The sequence below is a fragment of the Pteronotus mesoamericanus genome, unplaced genomic scaffold (genome assembly GCF_021234165.1).
Source record: "Pteronotus mesoamericanus isolate MK-2021 breed Mesoamerican mustached bat unplaced genomic scaffold, CSHL_Meso_final scaffold_232, whole genome shotgun sequence".
Lineage (NCBI taxonomy): Eukaryota > Metazoa > Chordata > Mammalia > Chiroptera > Mormoopidae > Pteronotus > Pteronotus mesoamericanus.
The window spans coordinates 11,892,802-11,904,264 of NW_026555311.1; the positions used below are offsets into that span (position 1 = coordinate 11,892,802).

The 11,463-nt window shown below is 35.3% G+C and overlaps 1 protein-coding gene across 1 annotated transcript in view; it reads right to left on the reverse strand.

Annotated features, from left to right (window-relative positions):
* The window catches only part of BANK1 (B cell scaffold protein with ankyrin repeats 1), a 300,120-nt gene extending 288,932 nt beyond the window's left edge, over positions 1–11,188 (reverse strand). Inside the window, exon 1 of the mRNA XM_054591683.1 lies at positions 11,058–11,188. Within this exon, the coding sequence (XP_054447658.1) occupies positions 11,058–11,127 (70 nt within the window). The 5' untranslated portion in view covers positions 11,128–11,188. The remainder of the gene's footprint in view (positions 1–11,057) is intronic.
* Between the last annotated feature and the right edge of the window lie 275 nt (positions 11,189–11,463).

Genomic DNA, 11,463 nt, shown 5'->3' on the forward strand with positions numbered 1-11,463 from the left:
AGCCTACATGATTATTGACACCATGGCAGTTTAATCTGAAAATACCTGTAAAATCACTTGCTCAGCTGAGATGCACAAATGCTATTTAAACAGAAACACACACTACAAAATATTCTTACATTATAATTTTCTATGCACTTTCCTTGTTCCATTTGATCCACACACTTTACTTTCTCTAACAGATAATCAACTTCTGATTTTCCTTTCATTTTCTCTAGCATATCTCATTATCAAAGCTGTGACCTGATAGAATTCATCATAAGAGAATTAAAAAGAGAGGTAAATGTGTGGGTCCTTCTCAGCCTACTGATGCCAATTTCTCTACAGCCCCTTCAATTTCTATTCCCATTATAAGCTTCCCTCACTCTCATTCATTCAAAATGTGGTTACCAGTAAAGGATAAGGACTTTATTTACACAATGGTATGACGAGCACCCAGGAATACATAGCTGAAGGAAGTGCTGCCAATCTCTGGCTGTAAGAATCATCCTCTCAAGAGCCATTTGCAACTTAACAGGGATAACCTTGTGGGAAAGAAAAACAAAAACTGTTTCTCTACCAATGTTGAGATGACAACACATCCCATGGTTAAACATATTTGTGAAACAATGGATTCAAGGAAATTGAAGATGCATTGTTAGTTGCAGAACTTCTTAGCCCATTGGAATGTTCTAATATGCACATTCAAAACTTACTTCACCACAGGACAATTTTTTTCAAGGAACATGTACACTATGGAATACAGTTTGGGCAACATAATACTAAAGGAATAAAGCCCTGGAAGTATGAGTTCAAGTTTTCCAGGTATTGGACATCAGGTAAGAGAAGTATGTTACTTCTTGTAAAGTCCCACATGGCCACTCACTCACTTAGCAACCATCATGCTTAACTGTAAATTACTGGGCACCTACTATGCTGCAGGTGTGTATAACTAAATGATTTTCCATCTTTTCATAATGAGGTAGGTACAGAGCGGTCTTATAACAGAGTTCACTAAAGCCATAAAACTACTATTAAATGATGCAGCTAGGCTTCCAACTTCGAAAGAGACACCTAAGCCTAGATTTTTATGTGCGGCAGATCAGAAAATTATGTGATGTAATACTTATAATATGACATGTAAACATACTTTTTAATGACTCTTTTATGTTTTCTTAACAATAAGCAGAAATGAACTGTGTTAATTGCTCAATTAACTTCTCATCAAACCTGACCTTATTAAAAGAAATAGAAAAGCTGTCCATTTCTTTCCATAGTCACTAATACTTTCTAATTACCCACAGGTTACTCAGAACTAGAAATCTGCTTAAGGGGAACTTTCTGTTAGTCTGTTCACCCTCAAAGATCTAGGTGAGACACTGCATAAATTTATACCCTATAAGGAATAAATTGCTCAGACATAATTTAAACAATTCTGAATATATTACTAAAGCTTTACCTATAAAACTATATCAACTCTTAATTTCATCCATGTGATGTTATAAATGCCTTTACAAAAAAGTTAAGAGGCTCTGAGTCAACTCCACTGTGATCCAATTTTGTGTGTATGCTGTATTTTTGTGGCAGGCATGGAGGAGCAATACATGATATAGTTGTGGACAAATGTCCTTCAAGAACAAAGAAATAAAAATTAACCATGTTTTTATTTTGAAATATATGGTGTCTAAACAGGATTAAATTCTCAAAATAGAGAAAATGTTCTTTATCCATTAACTATTATCACACAATTCTCATGTACCATGTCATTTGCTTTCATAGCAGATCATAGGTTTCATCAAATAAAATTTGTAGTGAATTCCCTAAGAAATATATACTAAAGATATTATAGTTTTTAATACAATGATAAGAAAAATCAAACAAGAGAACTGGAACAGCTTTTTTAAGAAGTACTCAATTCTAAGATTCATGTGCATGTAACACCAGAAGTTTATAAAATGAGCCATGTAAACACATTCCTTCTAATAAAAGTGAATGTTGAATACTAGTTCTGGCTGAAAGTAATAATATTTGCCATTTGCTAAACACCTGCTATGAGTGCTCCCGGCACTTTGCACACAGAATTACATTTAAGTCCAATTATGTTCCGATAAAATAAGTGCATTATCCATCTCAGATATTAAAAAATGGAATCTTAGATAAGTGCTCTGCTCAGAGTCACACAACAAATAAGTGACAGATCCATATCGGAGTCAATATAGATAAATACATATATCAGTATAGATAGTCAACCCACAAATGCAAATACAACTTGGAGCTTCAGGTATCTTTTAAAATAACATTTGTCAATGTTAAATTGGAAAAGAAATGTTAAATTGCATTAGGAGATTAGTTTGGTCTGTAATACAAATAAAAATCTTGATATATTTTAAATTGCAATGCTCTATGCTTACCCAAAGATCTATGTTAAATTCTTTTTTAAAAAGCATTACATGTTTTGTTTTAATTTTTAACATCTTATACAGTTTAATAATAACTAATAGAAAATTAGATATTTTTCCTTCCCATAACTTCCATGCAGCGGTCATATTTTCTAGCTAATGATTCGAAGAACCAATTTTGCAATAAAATATTACATGGAAAGACATTTTAAATATAAAAAGCAAAATCTTATTACATTCGTTCACGGAAGTACATCAGGAAAGTTCAACATTCATGTGATGCTAACATGAGTGAGAGGGAGGTTTCCAACTTTGTCATTTGATTTAAATAAATCAAAATTGCTATATATTTCTTTTAAACCTAGGACATTTTATACATAGCATTTTCTACCCATATTAACCCAATGGAAGATTTAATACCATTTCAAGTTGATTCTCCCCAGACAACAGCTGGTTCAGTGCCCTCCTGATTTCCTCTATTCCTTATGGTGATAACAGATATCCTCTCACTACCCCATCCCCCACCCAGGGGGTCAGTTACAAAAATTGTTTCTGGTGACTCTGCCTAGATGTTGCTCCCAAGACACTTACATCACTTATGTTATAACTGATTCCCTATATTAAAATTCTTTCTGATTAAAACTGATAGATTGCTTTCCATTAAATGCCTCTAAACCATGTGTTACACAACAGCCCAATTGTTAAATGGGGAGGAAGAGAAACGGACAAAATAATTTAAAATGAAAGTGGAAGAATGAAAGAAGAAATATCTACTAATAGCCAAGAAAGTTAGGGTAAAGAAGATTTCTTGGGAGAACTTTTCTTAGTAGATATTGGCTTGGGAATAAACAAATAGACCAGTGGAAGAGAATAGAAAATTCAGAATGCAAATTTCAGAATATATGATAGTTTGCTAGATGACAGTGGTGGTATTTTGATTCAACAGGAAGAGTAGGATTTACTTAATAAATACTGATTACTATGGCTACCCTTATTTAAAAAAAACAAACAAACAACTCAGTTGGATTTCAGTCTCACGCTATATACAAAAATAAATTCCAGGCACACCACAAGCAACTATATAAAATTTAAATGTCAGAAAAAAAATCTAGAAAATTCTATTGGTTATATAGGAGTTAGCAAGACTTCTTCAGTCAAGACAAGAAACATAAGCTATGAAAGAAAAGTTAAGTATATTTGAAACAAGGAACATTAAAACATATGCAATGGCAACAAATGCCAAAATCAAAATCATTTAACATATGATAATTTTTTAAAAACGTTTGTGATATATAAGATAAAGTTGAAATCTTCTATATGTAAAGCATTACAATCTTACAAATTATTAAGACAAAAGACAAAATTGGAGCAAGTGATATTAAAATGCTAACTAAAATTTAATGAACATTTCATATTTTATAGTGAAATATCACTATGAAAGTACATTCTGTGGTGAGTATGAAAGGACAGGGATTCTCTCTAAACTGCTGAAGGAATTATGAATTATGCTAGTATTTATGAGAATTATCTGGTAATATACAGGGTCCGGCACAAATAACGCCTCCCTTTTATTACAAAATCAGAAGCATGTAATTCTGTAACATAATGTATCACACTCAAGCACACCATATGATATTTTAGGTAAAATGTTCAAATTAAAACTATAAATTATTACATTCATATTATTACCCTACCAACTACTCAAGCACATGTATATTCAACAATGGTTTATGAGAGAGAAATCAAATCTTTAATAAATTTCATTTTAATTTTTTTCTGAAAGTTTAGAGCAGTACTATCCAAAAGAAATGTAATGCAAATACCAAATGAAAGCCACAAATGTAATTTTAATTTTTAACAGCTACAACAAATAAGTAGATTAAATTTATTAAAATATGTTTATTTACTCCAATAAATTTAATATATTTTTAACATGTAATCAATAGAAAATTATGGAGAGATTTTATATTTTATTTTTTATGCTAGAGACATTCAGAAAACAAACATTTAAGTTTTGGTAGAGAAGGAAGTGTTGCCCAATATGATTGAGGAGAGGCTAAAAAAGAAGGAAGGAAAACAAGAGTATACTGACAACTTCAGAAACAAAATGTTTTGGGTCCTGACTGGTATGGCTCAGTTGGTTGGGCATTGTCCTACAGGGCAAAAAGTCACAGGTTCAATTCCTGGTCAGGGCACAAGCCTAGGTTAGGGGGGTTGGGGCTTGTGAGAGACAACCAATCGATGTGACGTGCAAGAGAAATATGTTTTCCTTCCTCTTTCTCCCTCCCTTCCCTTCTCTCTAAAACTTAACGAATAAATCTTTTAAAAAAAACCATAAACAAACAATCAAATAAAACCAAACTGCTTTGGAGAAACAACAATGAACTAGCTCAAATTCTTTGAGTAGTTCAGCTAAGCAGAGGATTGAAATTTAGTTGGTCGATTTGGCATATGAAACTTACAGATGACCTTAGGGAGAGAAGTAAGTAGCTTTAGTAAAGGGGATGAGAGCCAAACTGGAATGAGTTGAAGGGTGAAAGGAGATGAGAACATGATTGCCATGTGGACAACTTTTGAAAGCATGGCAGCCAAAGTGTGGAAAGATAGTAGCTGAAGGAGATGTGGAATCGAAGGAAGAATTTTATTGTTATTTTTGTTTTAAGATCAGTGCTACTATAGTAACTTAACTGTACTGAAAAGCTTATGACATCATACCGAAGGATTTTCTTCTATGCAAACTTTTAAAGACAAATTCCATAAATTCCATTAGGAACATGTTTTTCTCATGTGCTTAAGGATTCTGTCTCACTCCCCCTCTTCCTTCTTTCCTTCTTTTATTCCATATATCTGGAGCGCCTTCTCCTCATTTTCTTCCTCCTCCTTCCTTTCCTCACACTCCCTCTTGTACTCAGTGTGAATATCAGTGTAAGAAAATAATGTATTTCTTCTTATGAAAACTTTGTTTCATGCTAAATAACTTCTTAGATTTACTTTTAATTGATCATCCTTTCCTTTTTATCCAAATTGGAATCTATGTATCATTATTACAATCACATCTTTGCATATGCTTCGACTCCTATCCATCTTTTTCTGTCATACCCACCTGCTAAAACTCCAACCCTAAATAAGTCTGTCTAACTGTATTCTTTCAGTCTGAATTCAAGACACTAAATGCTGCTTAAAAAACACATTCAAGCAGGTTGGTCACATTATAAATTTTGAAATTTCTGTTACATATTAGTTGTTTCATATAGTTTTTGATTAACAATGACATTGACCTCAAATTGTATTCCCTGACAAGGGTGTAGAATGCATACTTTCCTGTGATGCTAGATTACTGAAAACTTACATAGTTTCTATTGGGTGATGGGCAAAATTAGCATACTGTGTTACTCAACACTACATCCACTAGATTGTGGCTCATGAGCATCTAAATATAGCTGGTTCAGTTCTTTCATCTCATCTTCTGTAATTATCCATCTTGTACATAAGACAACATGGTTGTCATCTTCTACTGTATATTATCAAAGACTGACCTTCCACTGACAAGTCTCATTTGCTCATTTTTGAAAGAAGAGGACTTGGGAGAATTCAACAAATCTGCAAAAGCCAGACAACCCCCATCATTGGTCATTAATCAGTTAAGTGGCTGGCTGCCTACCTTTGCAAGTGACTGTTTCTGGGAAACTGGACAATACAGGGTTCTACCCATTTTACATGAGTATCAATGGACAGGACATGATAATGGAAGGGTCTTTGGTCTACACATAAGTGCCTGGAATAGTGAAAGCTCTAAACTTTCATTGAAAATCAATGGCAGAATTAAGGAAATCATCCCATTAATTAAAATCAACATAGAGTTTTGCTTCAATTTTTATCTCATTCGCTTTCCTAATAGTGACCTACTAGTTCACTAATTGTACTAAAATTGCAGTTATCCCCTGAGAATTAAAACTATATCAGTCTAGTAAGTACAAATAAAATATGATCAACCAATATAGAAAATATGTAAACTTTAAGAATTCTTCATACAGTCACAAGAAATAACCATAATTTTCTGTGTATAATGAATACTTCTTTGTCCAAATTTTTGAGAGAAAAATAAGGATGTGTATTATACATGGGTACAATGATTACATATCATGGGCACAATAACAGGTATCCCATGTATAGTGTGCACAAAAACATGGGTGAGCATTATACATAGAAAAATACAGTACTTTACAGTGTGTCATTCCGGTGGCCTGATTTTATAGAATCACACCACTCTGATATGGAATGTTTCTCCACATCTTTACAATGCAGGTATTTCTTCACCTTCTACCCCTCCCCCCCATAAAAGACACAGCGACTTAGGAGTTACAATTTCACCATTTAGAAAAGTTTTTGTAGGAAGTGAAAGAACGCAATAATTATTCAGTACCTTCATATGATTATATTGAACAATACAGCATTTTGTCCAAAGTAGGTGCTAATTTTCTGATGCTCTCCCTTATCAAGGTAATATGATATCCATATCACATAAATTCAAAGTAGGAACACAATAAATGGTAGCTATTAAAAGAAGGCCAAAATTTCAAGTGATCCTTACACTATGTTATTCTTCTGAAAGTTAGACATGATCCTATGGATAAACTGGAACAAAAAGGAATGAGAATATTGATCCTAACCGAAAGATAATGATTAATCCTTGGCATGGATCATGACAAAAAAAAAGGGGGGCAAATAGTAAATGAAGTTTTAAGTCAAGAACTGTTCTTGTACTTTTCATTATATCTTATATGATGAATCACATAAAACATGAAGCAATGGGAATTATTAATATGGAAAAGTGGTACAGGAGCTTAAAAGAAAGGGAAATATGACACACAATTAGTGTGACAAAACATAACATTTTAATGAACTAGATACAAAGGAAATCTTATAAAACACCACAAGACATTGGTGGACTACTTTTTAAAATTGCAAAGGGAAGGGAAGTGGCCCTTCTGGATTATCTCAATGCAGAGCACTTGGAAGCAACAAAGAAATTTCTGTCCAGTGGTAAATGTCTAAAAGGCTCATTATTTTTCTCTGAGTGAGAAATAAATACAGGAGGGGTATAACTCCATATAATATCTGATATTTTCACCACCTGGACTAATTCAATGTCTACAGTGAAACTTAGATACTATTCTTTATATTTGAAACAAAAAAAGAATGACAAGGCCATAAAAACTTATTTTTAAATAATAACTTCTGAAATGTTTGCCTTCCCTAGTTTTATTTCTTAGCTGTCTATAAAATTACTGCAAGACATTCTATAATATGTAAAGAAAGTGATAAATTAGCAACTGTAACTTAGATGGTCAGGTAACTGCCACTTAAATTGTTAAAATGCGATTTATATTTGACAGGAGTACTCTTTACTTCACATTGGATTTTTTCAACCCAGGAGTAATATTTTGGTATAAATTCTCCATATTCTTATGATGAAGTATCTCACAATTTTCCGTTTGATGCTTATTTTTTGCATGTATGTGTATATTTTTAATAGGGTCCCACCTGGTACTCTGTGATATAGGAAAGTCTCCTTTTGTCCTATTAAATTTCCATTTTATTCTTTTCTGTAACCATCCTAGTCTAACACCATTTTAATCAACCTATTCATAGTTCCTCTCATTGCAGGTTTTTTTCCCTCTTCTCAGAGTATAATCAGAACCACACTATTTCCCCAAGGATAAGGCAGTATCTTTCAATAGGAAGCCATACTCCCTAATTTTTTTGATGTGAGAGCTTGATGACTTCACTCATTTAAGTTTTCCCCTAAGTCAACATGATCAGTTTCCCAATAAGAACTCCATATTTTATATGCAAATATGATACTAGTGACCAATGGCCTAAAAATTCAAAAATATAATAGCTAATGTGTATTAAGCAATTACTATTTGCTCCCTGAAAAGCACTTCATATGCATTTTCTCTTTTAATCCTCAAAACCACTCTTTCAGATAAATGTTATTGTTCTCCCTGTTTTTGTTTCTTTAACAGACAAACTGAGATAACTACAGATTGAGTTATGTATCCCAGATCAAATAGTGGATAAGCAATGAAGCTAGACTGGATGTGAGGCAGTCAAAAGTGGGCATGATCACCCACAATATGTGTTCAGATAGACATGGCAAAAAATTTCCCTCTGCTAACAGCAAACATGCCACTGTTTTAATCTGAATTCCTAAGCAATCAGATACTATAGAATTATCTCACATTGAAGTGAAAATGCCCTAAGAAACTGCCTCTCATTAAAATGCCAACATTAGTGTTATCAGAACCTTTCCAGCTGGTCTGAAGGAAGCAAGTTTTACCAGCCAGCAGAGTATAATCAGAATCAAGATATCTCCTTAGAAGAAGAAATCTAGGTTGAAATCTAGGTTTTTGACTATGTTGGAAAAGTGTAGTCAGAGTAAAAAGCTTCCAAATCTTCAAGAACTTCAAGGCAGAAGAGAGAGACTCAGAGAAACCATGTTCCCTACAGGCTATGTATGTGTAAACATGTAGCATATGATAAGAGAGGAGAGATGCTCCTTGTTTTTAAGCTAATGATTTATTTAATTCTCTTCATAGGAGGCATCAAATAATATTGATAAAGATACAAAAACTATTGGGTAGGGAATAATCTGTGCTTTAATAAATTTACAGTCCTTATTGAAGGTAGCAGTTAAAACTAAATTTTAAAATCATTAGTTTTAGAATAAAGCAAAGGGATAATTTCTCTTTTGGACATTGGTGGATAGTAAGTAATTTAACATAAATCACAAAATACAGTCTAAATACAATTTTTACCCATTGTGAATCATTTTTACATTATTTTAGTACTGGGTACCACTAAAGGACAAAGTGAATACTCATAGACATCTCTGATGGCAGCAAACACAGATGCCACTACAAGTGCAGCATACATTTAATGCTAGAAATACCTTCATAGGCATAAAACCATGTTTACCATTTTTGATTGTTTGCCATTTTACATTTTTATTACTACACAGCTTTTATGGGGGGGTAGAAGATTTTTGGTGAAGTTAATGAATAGGTGATCTTCAAATAATTATTATTGGACTATGGGTAAATCACTCCTTGTACCTGAGTTTTCTTTTGGAATGAACCCTAAAATGAAGCAGTTGGACTGACCCCTAAGCTAAAATCCACAATGCTATAGAGAAGCCCAAAGCAGAAAGCAATGTCACACAAAAAAAGCTCTCCATTTAATAAAAGGATTACTCCAAACTAGTTTTCTTGGAAGACTACACATATCTAGCAAGGGGGCTGGGTTAATATCAAAAGACAGCTCACTACATGAAAAATTTCAATTCTTTGGCCAAACAAGGATCTAAATTTAGCAAGTGGTAAGTACCATATTGGGAAAGATGAAAGGAGATCAAGAAAAATGAAGAGAAGGAACAGGAATAATCAGAATGAGAGAAAAGTTGGTTCACATCACTCTAGCATTACTCGTAACAGCAAGTACTTCAAAATATTACTTGAGTATCAAATAAAACAAAAGTCATTTTCTGGCTGATCTGCTCAGTCTAAAAGTTTATGACAAACCGTAGTTCATTCCATGTAACTAAATTATCAAGCTGAAATTACAAAACAGCTAACCTGCTATAGGTTCAGAAGATATGGCTGGCTGCTCACAGATGGGAGCCAGCATAGGCTGCTCTGCTGCCTTCCAGCAGAGCCACAGTTTTCAACAATGTCAATGGTTAATATTTAAAACTCGGTATATTGAGAGATCATGGGCTCCGACTCTTGTCATTTTCCATTGTCACAAGTTTTAACAGAAAATCGGTCTTTTAAATTTTATATATTAAAACAAACATACTAACCAAGAGAAGCAACTGAAGCCAAAACTATATCACCTGAAAAATGGTAGGAAGCTGTGAGAAAATCTATTCAGCAGGGTCATAAAATTTTACTCAGATTTTCTTTGTGCATTTCTCACTGTGAACATCTCCAGTTCTCTTAATACCAAACTGAAGACTTTTTTTGGAGAAAAAAAAAATCAAATCTGAACGCTTTCTTATAATATTATAAAGTTCACAAGTGCATTTAAAATACTTCAAAGAGAACAGACTACAAATGCCTTAATATCTATTTGACCTGTAAATTCATTTATGTATTCAACAAGTTGGCCGTATTTTCCTTTTAACAAGTTAGCAAGTGAAGTCGTTCTACATTAGCGGGATAAGCAGGTCACAATCCTTCCCAGCAATTTCCTAGGTTGGATTTTGTAAGGCGGAGCAGGTAAATGGGGGATGCCACGAACAGCGGATGCCAAACCGCGTTTTGCTGTAACATGTGGACAGAATTTTTAGGGTTACGCGTAACTTTGAAACACCTGTATATCTTTAACACGTTCCGAGGTGATTTTAGAAACGAGGACCCTGTCCCGGGTGCTCTGTAAAGTTCCAGTTACTGGGAAGGTAGGGACACTGACGGTGGCGAACTGGCCAGCAGTCTAACTCCCACCTGGCCGCGTCCACATTCCCAGCAAAGACGCCGGACTGCCAGACGGACCGCAGGCAGCGATGGGGAGAAGACCTGGTCCCCTCAGTGGACCGCATGGTCCTCAGTCTCCGCGGAGCCCCTGCGCCTCGCACGCTGCCTCCCGCTCCACTGCCCCGAACGCGCGCCCACCCACCTGGGGGCGCTGGGCAGCCGGGAGGCCGCTCCCGGCTCCCGCCCGTTCTTCCCGGGGCAGCAGGCAGCATCGCGTCGCTGAAACCAAGGCGCCTGGAGACAGGTGCCACAGAGTCCCCGACTCTCCGGACTCGCGGTTCGTGCGCTGGCCGTCCGTCGGGCCCCGCCCTCCGCAGCGCTCTCCCCACCCGGGGAAGCTGGGGCCGAGGTCCCGGGAAACGCAGCTGCGGCACTCAGGCCGCCCGACCGGGCTCAGCTTTGCAGGGCGCCCGAAGGAAGTGAAACTGGTCAAGGGCTTGCTCTTGCATCCTTTTTTAGCCTGTTTTGGTTTCTAACACTCAGTGTTCCTTTCCCTCCTTACCTTTTCACCCAGGATAGTTTTAGAGCTGTGCTACCTGTTACTGCAG